The 17,716-nt window shown below is 46.7% G+C and overlaps 1 protein-coding gene across 1 annotated transcript in view; it reads right to left on the bottom strand.

The window, feature by feature from the left end:
* HDAC1 (histone deacetylase 1) overlaps positions 1-15,788 on the bottom strand; it is a 43,884-nt gene extending 28,096 nt beyond the window's left edge. The window contains exons 1-2 of the mRNA XM_012440920.3: positions 15,653-15,788; positions 5,127-5,239 (exon numbers count right to left, since the gene is read on the bottom strand). Coding sequence (XP_012296343.1) covers positions 5,127-5,239; positions 15,653-15,701 — 162 coding nt within the window. The 5' untranslated portion in view covers positions 15,702-15,788. The remainder of the gene's footprint in view (positions 1-5,126; positions 5,240-15,652) is intronic.
* Positions 15,789-17,716: the final 1,928 nt, after the last annotated feature.

Here is a 17,716-nt window from a genome sequence, read left to right as displayed (position 1 = left end):
GAGCTATGACTGTCCCACTGCACTCTAGCCCAGGCAACAGAGTAAAACACTGTCTTTAAAAGAGAGAAGAAAGACTGGGTATGGTGACTCACCCAGTATTTTAGGAGGCTGAGGTGGGTGGATCACCTGAGGTCAGGAGTTTGAGACCAGCCTGGCCAACATGGTGAAACTCTGTCTCTACTAAAAATATAAAAAGTAGCCAGACGTGGTGGCACACCTGTGATCCCAGCTACTTAGGAGGCTAAGGCAGGAGAATTGCTTAAACCCGGGAAGTGGAGGTTGCAGTGAGCCGAGATTGTGCCATTGCACTCCAGCCTGGGTAATAAGAGTGAAACTCAGCCTCAAAAAAAAAAAAGAGAGAGAGAGAAAGAACAAAAAAGAGGCCAGGCACAGTGGCTCAAGCCTGTAATCCTAGCACTTCAGGAGGCTGAGGCGGGTAGATTACCTGAGGTCAGGAGTTCAAGACCAGCCTGACCAACATGAAGAAACCCCATCTCTACTAAAAATACAAAATTAGTCAGGTGTGGTGGCACATGCCTGTAATCCCGCTACTCAGGAGGCTAAGTCAGCAGAATTGCTTGAACCTGGGAGGTAGAGGTTGCAATAAGCTGAGATCACGCCACTGTACTCCAGCCTGGGCAACAAGGGCAAAATTCTGTCTAAAAAAAAAAGCAAAACAAAAAAGAGAGAGAGAAAGGAAAAAAAAAAAGTGAAAGGGCAAATAGCCAAATCACTTTTTTAGAAGAACAAAGTGGGAGGGCTGTGCTACCAGATAACAAGACTTGCTATAATATAAAGCTACTATAATTAAACCACTTCGGTATTGGCATATGGGTCAATAAACGGACCAAGTCAACCAAACAGAGAGCGCAAAACCAGACACACACATATTGCCTGGCACAAAATAGGTGCTTGATGAGTATATATGCAATGAATGAATAAATATGAACATTTAATTACACATGGGCACTGTGGTTCATGCCTGTAATCCCAGAACTTTGGGAAGCCAAGGTTGGCAAATCCCTTGAGCTCAGGAGTTTGAGACCAGCCTGGTCAACATGGAAAATCCCATCTCTATAAAAATACAAAAATTAGCTGTGTGGTGACATGCACCTGTGGTCTCAGCTACTCAGGAGGCCAAGGTGGAAAGATGGCTTGAGCCTGGGAGGCAGAGGTTGCAATGAGCCAAGCTCGCACCACTGCACTCCAGCCTGAGTGCCAGAGTGAGAAGCTGTCTCAAAAAAGAAAAAAAGACAATCAGCCAGGCACGGTGGTGCGTGCCTGTAGTCCCAGCTACTCGGGAGGCTGAGGTGGGAGGATCACTTGAGCCCAGGAGTTTTGGGCTGTAGTGCGCTATGTCGATCGGGTGTCCGCACTAAGTTCGGCATCAATATGGTGACCTCCCGGGAGTGGGGGACCACCAGGTTGCCTAAGGAGGGGTGAATGGGCCCAGGTCGGAAACGGAGCAGGTCAATACTCCCATGCTGATCAGTAGTGGGATCACACCTGTGAATAGCCACTGCACTCCAGCCTGGGTAACATAGCGAGACCCCGTCTCTAAAATAAAAAAAATAACTAAATAGAAAGTAAAATAAAATAAAATAAATAATAATTTAAAAAAGACAACCAAATAGGAAAATGAGCAAAAAGCATGAATAGGAATTTCAATAGGGGAATACAAATTAAAATAATACTAAGATACCATTTCATGTCTAACTAAATTAGCAACAAAATTGAAATCTGACAAACTCAAGTGTTGACAACGACTTAGAGCAACTGCAATTCTCCTACATATCTGGCAACTGGAAACCATTTTGGCTTTATCTAAAACAGGTGAATATGCGCATATGTCCTGACCTAATTCTACTCCTAGTATATCCTTTAGTGAAACTTCAGCACATATGCATTAAGAGACATGTTCAAGAAAGTTCACAGCAGCAATATTTGCAATAGTCAAACCCCAGAAGCAAATCAAATGCCTACCAATGAGATATCAGACAGACTAGAATACATTTATTTCAAGGAAATACAGTAAAAATAAATACAGCTACTTTTATCAACATGGGTGAGTCTCAAGAACATGTTTAGCAAAAAGAATAAAGTCACATAATAAATACTGTATGGCTCCATCTATATAACAATATGTATGGATCCATCTATATAACAAAACTAAAACATACTGTGCTTAGAATTGCGGGTAAAAATAAAAATCATTTTTATAATTTTTTTTTAGAAGAATACAGGCATGGTCGTGCATGCTTATAATCTCAGCACTTTGGAAGACCAAAGCGGGAAGATCTCTTGAGACCAGGAGTTTGACATCAGCCTGGGCAAAACAATAAGACCCTGTTTCGACAAAATTTTTTTTTTATTAAGCCAAGAGAGGCTGGGTATGGTGGCTCATGCCTGTAATCCCAGCACTTTGGGAGGCCAAGGCAGGCAGATTGCTTTGAGCTCAGGAATTCAAGACCAGTCTGAGCAACATGGTGAAACTCTCTACCAAAAAATTAGATAGGCATGGTGGCTCGCACCTCTAGTCCCAGCTACTTGGGAGGCTGAGGCTGGAGAATCACCTGAGCCCAGAAAGCAGAGGTTGCAGTAAGCCAAGATCGCACCACTGCACTCCAGCCTGGGTGACAGAATGAGACCCTGTCTCAAAAAAAAAAAAAAGCCAGGCATGGTGGTACCTGCCTATAGTCCTAGCTATTTGGGAGGCTGAGGTGGGAAGATAACTTGAGCCAGGAGTTCAGGGCTGCAGTGAGCTATGATCACACCACTGCACTCCAGCCTGTGGGGAGCAGAGCTCTAGGGAGTAGAAACAGTTTGCTTCCTAACGTATCTAAAAATACCTTCTGCCTTTTCTGTTTTTCATTCCCAGCTGCCCTTCACACCTAAAAAAGCTCTGTAGTCCCAAGGTCTGTCTACTCCTCTACTTTCCTTCCTTGCTCCCCCAGTTGCCTCCATTGGCTCCAGAGACATGACAAGGCCATCTAGGAAAGAACACTCATCTCCTTTCAGTCTCTAGAATGGTGACACAAATACTGCTATTAGTAGGTTACTCAAGCTGTAGAAACAGACTTTAACCACAGATTCTTATGTTGTAAGGCAACATGCACCCCCAGCCCCTCTTTTTTTCTCTTTTGGACTCTTAAAACAGCCACTTGACCAGCCTCTGTGCTTCTAAAATGCATGCCTGTTCCTATCTCTCTTTCATTTAAAACCCTTCACTTGTTCCTCCTCATTGTCTCCAGAAGAGGTTAAAACTGGGAACCACTGGATCAATTTGGTCTACAGATATACTAATGTGTTTTGTTTGTATACATGCTTAAAATAAAAACCAAAAAAACAAAAACTCTGGGTTAATATTTTTTTTTGAGACAAGCTCTCATTCTGTCACCTAGGCTGGAGTGCAGTGGTGCAATCCCGGCTCACTGCAGCCCTGACCTCCCGGGCTTAGGTGATCCTCCCACCTCAGCCTCCCAGGTAGTTCGGACAACAGGTACAGGCCAGCATGCCAACTAAATTTTTTTGTATTTTTTTGTAGTGACACGGTTTCTTGGGATAACATTTTAAACCTGGGAGATTTTAAAGAGAAGCTGGAAGTCCAGATTATTATCTGGACCATCCTGGTCAACATGGTGAAACTCCATCTCTACCAAAATACAAAATTAGCTGCGCGCGGTGGCACATGCCTGTAGTCCCAGCTACTCGGGAGGCTGAGGCAGGAGATTATTATCTGGATTTCCAGCTTCTCTTTAAAAACTGGAAGATTAGCCAGGCACGGTGGCTCACGCCTGTAATCCTAGCACTTTGGGAGGCCGAGGTGGGTGAATCACCTGAGTTCAGGAGTTCAAGACCAGCCTGGCCATCATGGTGAAACCCCATCTTTAAAAAATAAATAAATAAATAAATAAACAAAAAATAAAAATAAATTAAAAAAACTGGAAGATTAGTGAAAAATCACCTGTAGCTGAATCTACAGGTTAGACAGAGTCGCTGATAGAGAGTTGGCATCTACTTCAACATGGTCCCAATCACTCTTATTTAGGCATTACATTTTTGGGTTTTAGGTTTTGTTTTGTTTTTTTTTGAGACAGAGTCTTATTCTGTTGCTCAGGCTGGAGCACATTGTTGCAATCACAGCTCACTGTAAACTCTGCTTCCCAGGCTCAAAATGATCCTCCCACCTCAGCCTCCTAAGTAGCTGAGACTACAGGCACGTGCCACCATGCCTGGCTAATTTTTGTAGACAAGGTCTTGCCATGTTGACCATGCTGGTCTCGAACTGCTGGGCTCAAGCAATCTGCCCGTCTCAGCCTCCCAAAGTGCTAGGATTACAGGCATGAGCCACTGCATCTGGCTTTGTTGTTGTTGTTGTTTTTTCTTTTGAGACAGTGTCTCGCTTTGTCGTCAGGTGCCAGGCTGGAGTGAAGTGGCGCGACCTTAGCTCACTGCAACCTCCACCTCCCAGGTTCAAGCAATTCTCCTGCCTCAGCCTCCCGAGTAGCTGGGACTACAGGCACGTGCCACCACGCCCAGCTAATTTTTGTATTTTAGTAGAGACGGGGTTTCACCATGTTGGCCAGGATGGTCTCGATCTCTTGACCTCATGATCTGCCCGCCTCAGCCTCCCCAAGTGCTGGAATTACAGGCGTGAGCCACCACGCCTGGCCCTGACTTTGTTTTTTAAGATAGTGCCTTGCTCTGTCCCCCAGGCTGGAATGCAGTGGCTCCATCACAGCTCACTGTAGCCTCAACCTCCCAGACTCAAGAATCTTCCCACCTTCGCCACCCAAATACCTGGAACTACAGGCACACGCCACCATGGCCAGCTAATTTTTAAATTTTGTTGTAGAGACAGGGCCTCCCTATGTTGCCCAGGCTGGTCTAGAACTCCTAGGCTCAGGTGATTCTCCTGCCTCCATGTGCTGAAGTGTTGAGATTACAGGCATGAGCCACCATGCCCAGCCAAAAATCTTTATCACTTACAGTGCCTGCCTTGTAACAGCAGTCAACATGTACTTGATGAATGAGTGAATGAGTGGTGGAGAAAATGAGATAATGAATGGCATATGGAGAACCAGCGCAAATAAGGTTAGGGAACAGCAGTGCTTCTGGTAACTCACATAGATTTCCATTTTTCGGTAGAGACCATAGTTGAGCAGCAAATTATGAGTCATGCGGATTCGATGAGGCTTCATTGGGTGGCCTTGTCCATAATAGTAATTTCCAACATCCCCTGAAGAAGAGAGAGTGACAGCTTCACTAACACAGTTAGACATACACTCCCAGGAGAACCCAGGAATTTTTACAGCAAACTCCCAGGCAAATTCTTTCTTGCTCATTTATAGTTTCCAAGATTCTCTCCTACCTTGAGAAAGGGTAACTCCAAAGAAAAAAAAATGCAGGGGACCCTGGTGAGGTCAACATTTAAATCTCAGTCTAGGTCACTTTCTTCTGGAACCCACAAGCACTAGATAGCATGAGGGGTTCATTCCGAAGCTAGTGGGGAACAGCAGCCAGTGAAATGACTCACCTCACTATACCTCCAAGGAATTCCCTCCCACAACAGAAAAATAAGCATCACTACTCAGAATTATTATTATTATTATTATTATTATTATTTTTGAGACAGAGTTTTGTTCTTGTCACCCAGCTGGAGTGCAATGGCACGATCTTGGCTCACTGCAACCTCTGCTTCTCCGGTTCAAGAAATTCTCCTGCCTCAGCCTCCCAAGTAACTGGGATTACAGGTACCCACCACCATGCCTGGCTAATTTGGTTTTTAGTTTTTTGTTTTTTTTTGAGAAAGAGTCTCCCTCTGTCGCCAGGTGCCAGGCTGGAGTGCAGTGGCGTGGTCTTGGCTCACTGCAACCTCCATCTCCTGGGTTCAAGCAATTTTCTTGCCTCAGCCTCTCAAGTAGCTGGGACTACAGGTGCACGCCACCACACTGTTAACTTTTGTATTTTAGTAGAGACGGGGTTTCACCATGTTGGCCAGGATGGTCTCGATCTCTTGACCTCATGATCTGCCCACCAAGGCCTCCCCAAGTGCTTTGGGAGGCTCATACCTGGGATTACAGGTATGAGCCACCACACCAGGCCTAATTTTTGTATCTTTAGTAGAGACAGGGTTTCACCATGTTGAGCAGGCTGCCCTCAAACTGCTGACTCAGGTGATCTGCCCACCTCAGCCTCCCAAAGTGCTGGGATTACAGGCATGAGCCACTGTGCCTGGCTCTATTCAGAATTATTATAAACCACAGTTCACCACTTACATGTTGTAATACTTATGGTATCAAAGCACATTCACTTCATTTTCTTTTTGGATCCTCACAGTAATATGGGTAGGACAGGGAATATTATTCTCACCTTATAGATAAGAAAACTAAACCTTATCACAGGCTGGGCGCAGTGGCTCACGCCTGTAATCCCAGCACTTTGGGAGGCCGAGGCGGGTGGATCACTTGAGGTCAGGAGTTTGAAACCAGCCTGTCCAACATGGTGAAACCCTGTCTCTTAAAAAAAAAAAAAAAAAAGAAAAAAAGAAAAAAAAGAAAACTAAACCTTATCACTTGCTTCATCTATAACACTAGCCTTCTAGTTGGTCCCTCTACCTTCAATACACATTACCTGCCAAACTGTCACCAGAGTTGTTTTCGTAATCCACAACTCTGACAACATCTCTCCTTTGCTCAGAAAATCCTTATGGCTCCCTATCCCCTACAGGATAAAGAGTAAAGAATAACTTTATAATAAAGATGGGCATGGTGGCATGAGCCTATAATCCCAGCTACTCCAGAGGTTGAGGCAGGAAAATCACTTGAGCCCAGGAGTTTGAGACCAGCCTGGGTCTCAAAAAATTAATTCTAATAACTTCAGAAGACTGGCATTCGAGGACTTTCTTTTCTTTTCTTTTGAGATGGATCTCAATCTGTTGACCAAGCTGGAGTGCAGTGGCGAAATCTCAGCTCACTGCAACCTCCACCTCCCGGGTTCAAGTAATTCTCCTGCCTCAGGCTCCCAAGTAGCTGGGATCTCAGGCATGCACCACCATGCCTGGCTAATTTTTGTATTTTTAGTAGAGATGGGGTTTCACCTTGTTGGCCAGGCTGGTCTCAAACTCCTGACCTCAGGTGATCTGCCCGCCTCAGTGTCCCTAAGTGCTGGGATTACAGGTGTGAGCTACCACGCCCGGCCAGCATTCAAAGACCAAGGACTTTCTTTCTTTTTTCTTTATTTATTTTATTTTATTTTTTTTGAGACGGAGTTTTCGCTCTTGTTACCCAGGCTGGAGTGCAATGGCGCGATCTCGGCTCACCGCAACCTCCGCCTCCTGGGTTCAAGCAATTCTCCTGCCTCAGCCTCCTGAGTAGCTGGGATTACAGGCACGCACCACTATGCCCAGCCAGTTTTTTGTATATTTAGTAGAGACGGGGTTTCACCATGTTGACCAGGATGGTCTCGATCTCTTGACCTCGTGATCCACCCGCCTCGGCCTCCCAAAGTGCTGGGATTACAGGCTTGAGCCACCGCGCCTGGCCCTTTTTTTTTTTTTTTGAGAGGAAGTCTCATTCCGTCACCCAGGCTGGAGTGCAGTGGCACGATCTTGGCTCACTGCAAACTCCGCCTCCCAGATTCAAGTGATTCTCCTGCCTCAGCCTCCCAAGCAGCTGGGACTACAGGCATGTGCCACCATACCCAGCTAATTTTTGTATTTTTGGTAGAGTTGGGGTCTCACCATGTTGGTCAGGCTGGTCTCAAACTCCTGACCTCACGATCTGCCCACCTCGGCCACCCAAAGTGCTGGGATTACAGGCGTGAGCCACTATGCTGGCCTCAAGGACTTTCTTAATCCTCCTTTCCAGCTTCATCTCCTGCTATCACCCTTTCCCACAACACACACATACTCACTCTCACACACACACTCTCTCTCTCTCTCTCGCTCTCGCTCTTTTTGCTCTAGACTGGAGTAAGCACACTATGGCCCTTGGGCCAAATACAACTAGCTGCCTGTTTTGGTAAATAAAATTTTATTGGAACACAGACATGACCATTCATTTACATCTCCTCTATGACTATTTTCACACTACAGTGGCAGAGCTGAGTAGTTTAGTTGCCACAGACACCCGTGCATATGGCAAAATAAAGTGTAAAATATTTACTATCTGGCCCTTTACAGAAAAAGTTTGGCAACCCATGCTCTAGACGTAACAGATTATGATCAGTATCCTGAACGTGACATTCTCCTTCACACCACAGTATCCTTTGTGCAGACTGTTCCTTTGACCTGAAATGTCCTCCTTTCTCTGATGATGTTCATATTACAAAGCCCACCTAAGCTCCAAACCCTTTCTTGATCAAAATAAATGGTCTTTTCCTCTACATGCAATTTATATATAGTACTTCATTAATTTTCTTTTTCTTGAGACAGAAATTTGCTCTGTCGCCCAGGCTGGAGTGCATGGCACTATCTCGGCGGCTCACTGCAACCTCCACCTCCCAGGTTCAAGCCATTCTCCTGCCTCAGCCTCCCAAGTAGCTGGGATTACATGTCTGCACCACCACATCCAGCTAATTTGTGTATTTTAGTAGAGGTGAGGTTTCACCATGTTGGTTTTTGCCAGGCTGGTCTCGAACTCCTCACCTCAAGTGATCTGCCCACATTATCTTCCCAAAGTGCAAGGATTGCTTTATATCAGAATTATTCACATGACTATATCCACAAGACTGGGTACCCCTTGAAGGCAAGGATTAATATGCCTTGTATATTACAGAGGCTCAATAAAGATTCAGTTAATTGAATTGAGACTCAGAGAAGTTAAGTGCCTGCTTAAGATCACATACCTAATGGATGATCTGGGAGTCCACTCTTCTGACTCCAAATCCAGTATGCTAAAAGCTACACTGGGTTTCTCAGGTACCTACTTCAGTTTGCACTTAAGCTAGAGGGCTCTATGGGTCTACCTGGTAAAAAGTCCCTTGAACAATGTTGCAAAATCAAGTAAACTACACACCCAAAGGTCTCTCCTTAAAGGTCCATTAGGATGAGGCATGGGCCTTGATCCCTAGCAACTCCCTTGCCTATCAGGGCCTTGATCCCTAGCAACTCCCTTGCCTATCAAGCCTGGATCCAGCCAAGGCTCAGACCTGGGGAACTGAGATATCTTACCTAGAAGGTTAAGGGAATAACTGAAGTGAGGGTAGTGAGGGTGGGGCTCTGAGACACCAACCTTTTCTTTTCATGTTTTTTGTTTGTTTGTTTGATGTTTTGTTTCTTTGTTTGTATCTGCCTTGTTGCCCAGGCTGGTTTCAAACTCCTGGCCTCAAGAGATCAGCCTTCTAAAATGCTGGGATTACAGGTGTGAGCCTCCAACAGTGCAGGCCAACCATCCTTTTCTTAACAGTTTTTAATTCGTTTGCCAATCTGTGCTGTGTGTATTCCTATACAGTGACTAATGCTATGACGGAGAGTACACAGCATGAGGGGCACTGTCCACGTCCTTAGAATTCCACCTTGGATCCTCTTCTCTATACTTCTTGGGTGACTGCATCCTTTATGACTAAATTTACTATAATTAAAATGAAGCTATATCTCTATATCTTAATCAGGTTGCTGAGAGACTTTAAAAGAAATCATCCTTTTTATTTAGGTACTATTTTATTTTTTACTTTTATTTATTTATTTATTTTGGAGACAAAGTCTCTCTCTGTCGCCCAGGCTGGAGTGCAATGGAGCGATCTCGGCTCACTGTAACCTCTACCTCCTGGGTTCAAGCGATTCTCCTGCCTCAGCCTCCTAAGTAGTTGGGATTACAAACATGCGCCACCCTGCCTGGTTAATTTTGTATTTTTAGTAGAGACAGGGTTTCACCATGTTGGCCAGGCTAGTCTCGAACTCCTGACCTCATGTGATCTGCCCGCCTTGGCCTCCCAGTGTTGGGATTACAGGCGAGAGCCATTGCACCTGGCCATACTTTAAACCCTTAAAGAGCTTTCCCATCATTATTCTCATAATAGGAACTCCTATCATTTTGATTTTATAGGAGAGTAATCTGAAATGTAAGGTGACTTGCCTGTTTTTACAAAGCTTCTCAATGGCAGAGTCAAATCTGAGTCCCAAACTAATGACCTCACTGCAAAACTCAGTTTTTCAAGTGAGAAGTCTGTGCCCGGGCCGGGCGCAGTGGCTCACGCCTGTAATCCCAGAACTTTGGGAGGCCGAGGCAGGTGGATCACGAGGTCAAGAGATCGAGACCATCCTGGTCAACATGGTGAAACCCCGTCTCTACTAAAAATACAAAAAATTAGCTGGGCATGGTGGCACGTGCCTGTAATCCCAGCTACTCAGGAGGCTGAGGCAGGAGAATTGCCTGAACCCAGGAGGCAGAGGTTGTGGTGAGCCAAGATCACGCCATTGCACTCCAGCCTGGGTAACAAGAGCGAAACCCCATCTCAAAAAAAAAAAAAAACAAAGAAGTCTGTGCCCTTATCTAAAGACTGAGGTCTTTCTATTTTTTCTTTTTTTTTAAATAGAGATGGAGTTTCACCATGTTGACCAGGATGGTCTCGATCTCTTGACCTGGTGATCCACCCGCCTTGGCCTCCCAAAGTGCTGGGATTATAGGTGTGAGCCACCGCGCCCGGCCAGTCTTTCTATTTTTTCTTCTCCTTTTTTGAGACAGGGTCTTGTTTTTTGCTTAGGCTGAGTGTAGTGGCACCATTATGGCTCACTGCAGGCTCCACCTGGGTTCAAACCAGCCACCTGCCTCAGTCTCCCATCTCAGCCTCGTGAGTAGCTGGGATTATAGGCACGTGCCACCACACCCAGCTAATTTTTTTTTGTTTTGTTTTGTAGAGATGGGGACTCACTTTGTGGCCCAGGCTGATCTTGAACTCCTGGCCTCAAGTGCTTCTTCCACCCTGGTCTCCCAAAGTACTGGGATTACAGGCATCAGCCACTGTGCCAGACCCATTTTTTTCTTCTTTTAAACTGAGAATGTTATCATAAAACTGTGCAAAATGATATGACTACAAAATCACAGGTTCCAGCCTCCAAATGATTCTCATCACTGCCCAGCAATCCTTCCAAATTTCTTTCCCTAGCCCCCGCTTTTGCAACAGCTATTTAAATCTCTCTTCAAGATTCCTACTCTACCAACTGCCCTTCCCCATGCTCAGGAAAAAGAATATTCTCTTTCCTCATCTTGAGAACTCCCTCAACTTTCTCCTTATCTTCTCCTCTTCAAACTTACCTACATTTGAACTTTTCCTTGCCATTTACAAAGGAACTTGTTGAAGGTTAGTGTCTCTACCTGGGCTCTGGTTTCCATCTCACTTGGTCTCCTGAGGAAGCTCCATTACTACTAGTCCCTTTCCTGTATCTTCACCCTCTCCCTCTCTTCTGGCTGTTTTCCACAAAAATTATTTCAAGCTGGCCGGGTGCAGTGGCTCATGTCTGTAATCCCAGCACTTTGGGAGGGCAAGGTGGGTGGATCACGAGGTCAGGAGTTCGAGACCAGTCTGACCAACATGGTGAAACCCTGTCTCTACCAAAATACAAAAAAAATTAGCTGGGTATGATGGTGCACGCCTGTAGTGCCAGCTACTTGAGAGGTTGAGGGAGAATCGCTTAAACATGGGAGCTGGAGGTTGCAGTGAGCCAAGGTTGTGCCATTGCACTCCAGTCTGGGTGACAGAATGAGACTTCGTCTAAAATAAAAAAATTCCACCCTGGATACTCTTCTATGTAACTTCTTGGATGACTGCATCTTTTATGACTAAATTTACTATAATTAAAATTGCTATCAGCCAGGCATGGTGGCTCATGCCTGTAATCCCAGAACTTTGGGAGGTTGAGATGGGAGGATCACCTGAGTCCAGGAATTTGAGGTCAGCCTAGACAACATGGCAAGACCACATCTCTACAATAAATAAATAAATAAAATAAAATCACTATCCAGATGCTGATTGATATGGGCTGAATGTGTCCCCCAAAATTCATGTGTTGGAAACATAATCCCCAATGCCAACAGTGTTGGGACGTAGGGTCTTTTGAGAGGTGTTTAGGTCTCAAGGGTGCTACCATTCTCATTAATACATTAATGGCCTTATAAAAAAAACAAAGAGTTCATCCTTTTTTGCCTTTCCACCTTCTGTCATGTGAAGGCATTGAATTTAAAGCACCATCTTGGAAGTGGAGACCAGACCTTCACCAGACACCAAATGCCAGCACCCTGATTTTAGACTTTCCAGCCTTGGACTTCTCAGCCTCCAGAACTATGAGAAATACATTTATGTTCTTTTTTTTTTTTTTTTTTAAGACGGGGTTTCACCATGTTGGTCAGGCTGGTCTTGAACTCCCAACCTCAGGTGATCCGCCCGCCTTGGCCTCCAAAGTGCTTGGATTACAGGCATGAGCCACCACGCCCGGCCTATGTTCTTTTTTTTTTGAGACAAGGTCTCACTCTGTCCCCCAGGCTGGAGTGCAGTGGCGCAATCATGGCTCACTGTAATGTTGACTTCCCAGGATCAAGTGATCCTCCCACCTCAGCCTTCCTACAGGCACATGCCACCACGCCCAGCTAATTTTTTTTACTTTCTGTAGAGTCAGGGTCTCCCTATGTTGCCCAGGCTGGTCTCAAAACTCCTGGGTTCAAGAGAACCATCCACCTCAGCCTCCCAAAGTACTGGGATTATAGGCATGAGTCACCACATCCAGCAATTTCTGCTCTTTATAAACAGTATTCTGTTATAGCAGACTAAGAGACTGATGACTACCAAAAAAAAATTTTTTTTTTTTAGAGAGAATCTTGCTCTGTCACCCAGGGTGGAGTGCAGTGGTGCGATCTCGGTTCACTGCAACCTCCGCCTCTTGGGTTCAAGTGATTCTCCTGCCTCAGCCTCCCCAGTAGCTAGGATTACAGGCACATGCCACCATGCCCTGCTAATTTTTTGTTTTTTTAGTAGAGACAGGGTTTCATCATGTTAGCCAGGATGGTCTCGATTTCCTGACCTCATGATCCACCCACCTCGGCCTCCCAAACAGCTGGGATTACAGGAATGAGCCACTGCGCCCAGCCAAAATTTCTATCTTCTAAACTGCCTACTGGATGCCTCTATTTGGATGTCCCCTAAACATCTTAACAGTTATCAACAGCTATTTCTAAAAAAACAAAAAACAATGGCTTAGGCCTGTAATCCCAGCACTTTGGGAGGCCGAGGTGGCAGGATTGCTTGAGGCCAGGCCCAGGAGTTCAAGACCAGCCTGGGTAATATATTGAGACCCCGTCTCTAGAAATTTAAAAAAAAAAAAAGTTATCAACTGACATGGCATTCTCCAAACCTCTAAACACTCACTATCAAATTGCCCACACCAGAGGCTGGGCACTGTGGCTCATGTCTGTAATCCTAGCACTTTGGGAGGCTGAGGCAGGCACACCACTGGAGGTCAGGAGTTTGAGACCAGCCTGGTCAATATGGTGAAACCCCATCTGTAATAAAAATATAAAAATTAGCCAGGCATGGTGGTGCACACCTGTAATTCTAGCAACTCAGGAGGCTGAAGCAGGAGAATCCCTTGAATCCGAGAGGTGGAGGTTGCAGTGGCAGTGAGCCAAGATCATGCTACTGTACTCTGGCCTGGGTGACAGAGCTAGATTCCATCTTAAAAAAAAAAAAAAATTGCCCACACCAGGAACTTGGGATCCATGTCTTCTTCCTTACCCCTACTGTCATGAACTTCTTTTTTTGTTTGTTTTTGTTTTTTTAAGACAGAGTCTCCCTCTGTCGCCCAGGCTGGAGTGCAGTGGCGTGATATTGGCTCACTACAACCTTTGCCTCCCAGGTTCAAGCGATTCTCTTGCCTCAGCCTCCTGAGTAGCTGAGATTACAGGCATGTGCCACCATGCCCAGCTAATTTTTGTATTTTTAGTAGAGATGGGGTTTCACTATATTGGTCAGGCTGGTCTTGAACTCCTGGCCTCAAGTGATCTGCCTGCCTCGGCCTCCCAAAGTACTGGGATTACAGGAGTAAGCCTGTGCACCTGGCCCCCATGACTTTAATTTCTAAGGTATAAACCTGATGATGTCACTAACCTGCATAAAACTTCAATCATTCACAAGTGCCCTCAATAAAGTCCAACTTCCTTGGGACAGCATGCCCAGCCCTTCATGGTCTGGTCCCTATTTACATCTTTTTTTTTTTTTTTTTTTTTTGCGACAGAGTTTCGCTCTTGTCACCTAGGCTGAAGCGCAATGGCATGATCTTGGCTCACTGCAACTTCTGCCTCCCAAGTTCTAAGGGATTCTCCTGCCTCAGGCTCCAGAGTAGCTGGGATTACAGGCACACACCACCATGCCCGGCTGGTCCCTATTGATTTCTGCAGCCTCATTATTTGCAACCCTTCCCTCATCCCTGCTCCCCACCTTCTACACTAGGCCCCCAAATCTATGTCTCAGCCATACTGTTACAAATGCCTTTCTTTTCTTCCTCTTTCTTTGAGACAGAGTCTCCCTCTTTTTTTTTTTTTTTTTTTTTTGAGACAGAGTCTCCCTCTGTCGCCCAGGCTGAAGTCCGGTGGCCTGATCTCATCTCACTGCAACCTCCACCTCCTGGGTTCAAGCGATTCTCCTGCCTCAGCCTCCCAAGTAGCTGCGATTACAGGCTCGCGCCACCACACCTGGCTACTTCTTATATTTTTGTAGAGGCAGGGTTTTGTCATGTTGGCCAGGCTGGTCTCAAATTCTTGACCTCAAGTGATCCACTCGCCTTGGCCTCCCAAAGTGCTGGGATTACAGGCGTGAGCCACTGTGCCCGGCCAACTGATTGTTTTTCAAAGGTGTTGTCCTCTTTCTTGTCTCTGAACTTGCTGTTATCTTTGCCTTCCCTGTGCCTGGCTAACAACTCCTGTTTTTCAGGACCTAACTGAGACTGTCCTGAGATGTTCCCTCCTTCGCTGACTCCTCAGGTGGAGTTCGGTGCCTCTACTCTGTGTTCCCCTAACACTCTGAGCTCTGACACGGAGAGAACGTCGGTCATTGGGAAGGGTGACCCGATCATCCCCACAGCCCCAGCCCCTCAACACTTTCTCGAACACAGTAACCAGCTTGAGAGATCAAGTGAGAAGTGTGTTTTAGCAGGTTGCATCCTTCTCCTTGCAACCCCAGGCGCCCCAACGTCACAGCAGCAACCGCAGGCCCCGCTCAGAGGCTGGGGGAGGGGAGGTGGGAGACCAGTCGTGCACGACTCTTCCCTCAGAAAAGATGAGGAAGGGACGGGGCAGGAAAGAGCTTCGGGTTCTCGGTAGGAAAATGTATCCTCACAGCCGTCTCCATCAGATCCAGCCTCTCCACTCGGACGCAGCCTCCCCTCTAGGAGTCCCACTCAAACTCTCCACATCAGACTTCCTCAGAATCTCTCCACCAAGATTACCTCAGGCTTCCCCCACGCGATCCTCTCTTGGTCTCAGCCTCGATCTCCTTTTCTCGCAGCCTCCTCCCTCAGCCTCGACTTCCCCCTCGCAGCCTCCTCTCCGAGCCTCTCCCCAGCGCCTCAGCCTCCCGCAGCCTCCCCTCGGCGCTCCAGCCTCAGCCTCCAGGTCCCGGGTCCGGCCCGGCCCGGCCCCGCCCCCGCCGCGAGGACGGTGCTCACCGTCGTAGTAGTAACAGACTTTCCTCCGGGTGCCCTGCGTCTGCGCCATCTTGCTCGCCTCCCGTCCCTCCCGTCAGTCGGTCCGTCCGCCCTCCCGCCCGCGGCTCCGCTCAGCGTCCGACCCAGGGGGGAGGGGGCGGATCTCCGACCCGCCCCGCCCATCCCCTCCTGGGCTCACCTATAGCCGCGCAGCCCGGGCACCGCTCCAGCCAATCAGCTTGCGCAGACACGGGCCCGGAACTCGGCAGGGGGCAAGGGCAGCCTGGAGAGGCGGCCGAGGGCCCCCTGGGCCTGTACCAAGGTCTGCGACAGATGGGTGGGGAGCCGCCCGGGGACCGTACCATCACTCCCGGGGGAGGAAAGCAGCTTGGTAAACTTAGGCCCACTTCGTCGTGGGAAACGTGCTTAGAGTTCGGAGGCCAACTTTCTGATTTTACAGAGAATAAACTGAGGCCTACAGGGGAAAAGTGACTTGCACAAGGTCACTCCGCCAATAAAAGGGCTGAACCTGGGTTAGAAAGCGAGTTTCTGACCGCAAAGGAGGGCTACAGACAAATAATTAAAAATTAAAAAGAAAAGCAACACGCGGGTTTGGAGAGGGAGAAACTGACAAGAAAGAGAAAGAAAACTAATGTTTTTTCGAGGGGCTGTTGTAAGCCAAGTACTGTGCGACAGCTTTACCAATGTTATTTCAGTTATTCCTCAAAACAGCTCTTGGCCAAAGGTTTTTACTTCCATTTTACAGGTTAGGATAAAGAAGTTCGGACTTCTGTGAATTACCCAAAGTTACACAAAGTAATTAAATTCAATTTTTCAATTGTTCAGTTTTTTTGAATGCCTTCTTTGCACCAGAGGCTCTGTAACAAAGTGACAGAACCCAGCCTTTCTGACTCCAAAACCTACCTCCGTGATTCAGTCACCCAGGATGACTAAGTAGGAGTCTCTTTAGACAGGAGAAAATGAGATTATCCCGTGATAGGAGGGCAGGTTTCTCAGCTTGGAAACTAATGACATTTTGAGCCATGTAATTCGTTGTTATAGGACGCTGTTTTGTGCGTTATAGAAGTCTACCAGCATCCCTGGCCTCTACCCACTAGATGCCAGTAGCACCCTCCCCCCAGGCTGTGACAACCAAAATTGTCTTCAGACATTGCCAAGTACTGTGCAATAGCTTTACCATTGGGTTAGGGGGAAGATTAGCGGGGTGTAAGAGAGTGTAAAATTGACCCCAACTCTCCTATTGAGAACCACTCCACCAGATCATCAGTTATCAACTGATCATCATTGAAAGCTGAAAGACCGGGGCTGGGCGAGGTGGCTCACACCTGTGATCCCAGCACTTTTGGAGGCCGAGGCGGGTGGATCACGAGGTCAAGAGATCTAGCGTATCCTGGCCAACATGATGAAACCCTGTCTCTACTAAAAATACAAAAATTAGCTGGGCGTGGTGGCACGCCCTGTAGTCCCAGCTACTTAGGAGGCTGAGGCAGAGGAATCGCTTTAACCCAGGCGGCAGAGATTGCAGTGAGCCGAGATCACCCCACTGCACTCCAGCCTGGTGACAGTGAGACTCTGTCTCAAAAAAAAAAAAAAAAAAAAAAAAGAAAGCTGAAAGACCTAAAAGTGCTATGCTAGGCTAATAAAATAACTACAGTAATGTCAGTATTTAATGAGTGCTTCCTGTGTGCCAAACATTGTGCTAAGTTAGCTACCTACTTGTGGTCCTACAGTCAACAAGAGGCTGGGCACTGTGGCTCACATCTGTAATCCCAACACTTTGGGAGGCCGAGGCTGGTGGATCACTTGAGCTCACAAGTTCGAGACCAGCCTGGGCAACATGGCAAAAACCCATCTCTATAAAAAAATAGAAAAGTTACCCAGGTGTGGGGGCACTCCTGTAGTTCCAGCTACTCAGGAGGCTGAGGTGGGAGGACTGCTTGAGCCCTCGAGACAGATGTTGCAGTGAGCCAAGATCACACCATTGCAGTACAGCCTGCAAAATAGAGCCAGACCTTGTCTCAAAAAAAACAAATGATACATCTTTATGCCACTTTAAAGAATGTT

The sequence above is a fragment of the Aotus nancymaae genome, unplaced genomic scaffold, assembly GCF_030222135.1.
Source record: "Aotus nancymaae isolate 86718 unplaced genomic scaffold, 86718_ANA_hifiasm-v0.15.2.pri h1tg000053l, whole genome shotgun sequence".
NCBI lineage: Eukaryota > Metazoa > Chordata > Mammalia > Primates > Aotidae > Aotus > Aotus nancymaae.
The sequence above is the reverse complement of the archived record's forward strand: the minus strand, read 5'-3'. Positions and strand labels throughout refer to the sequence as shown.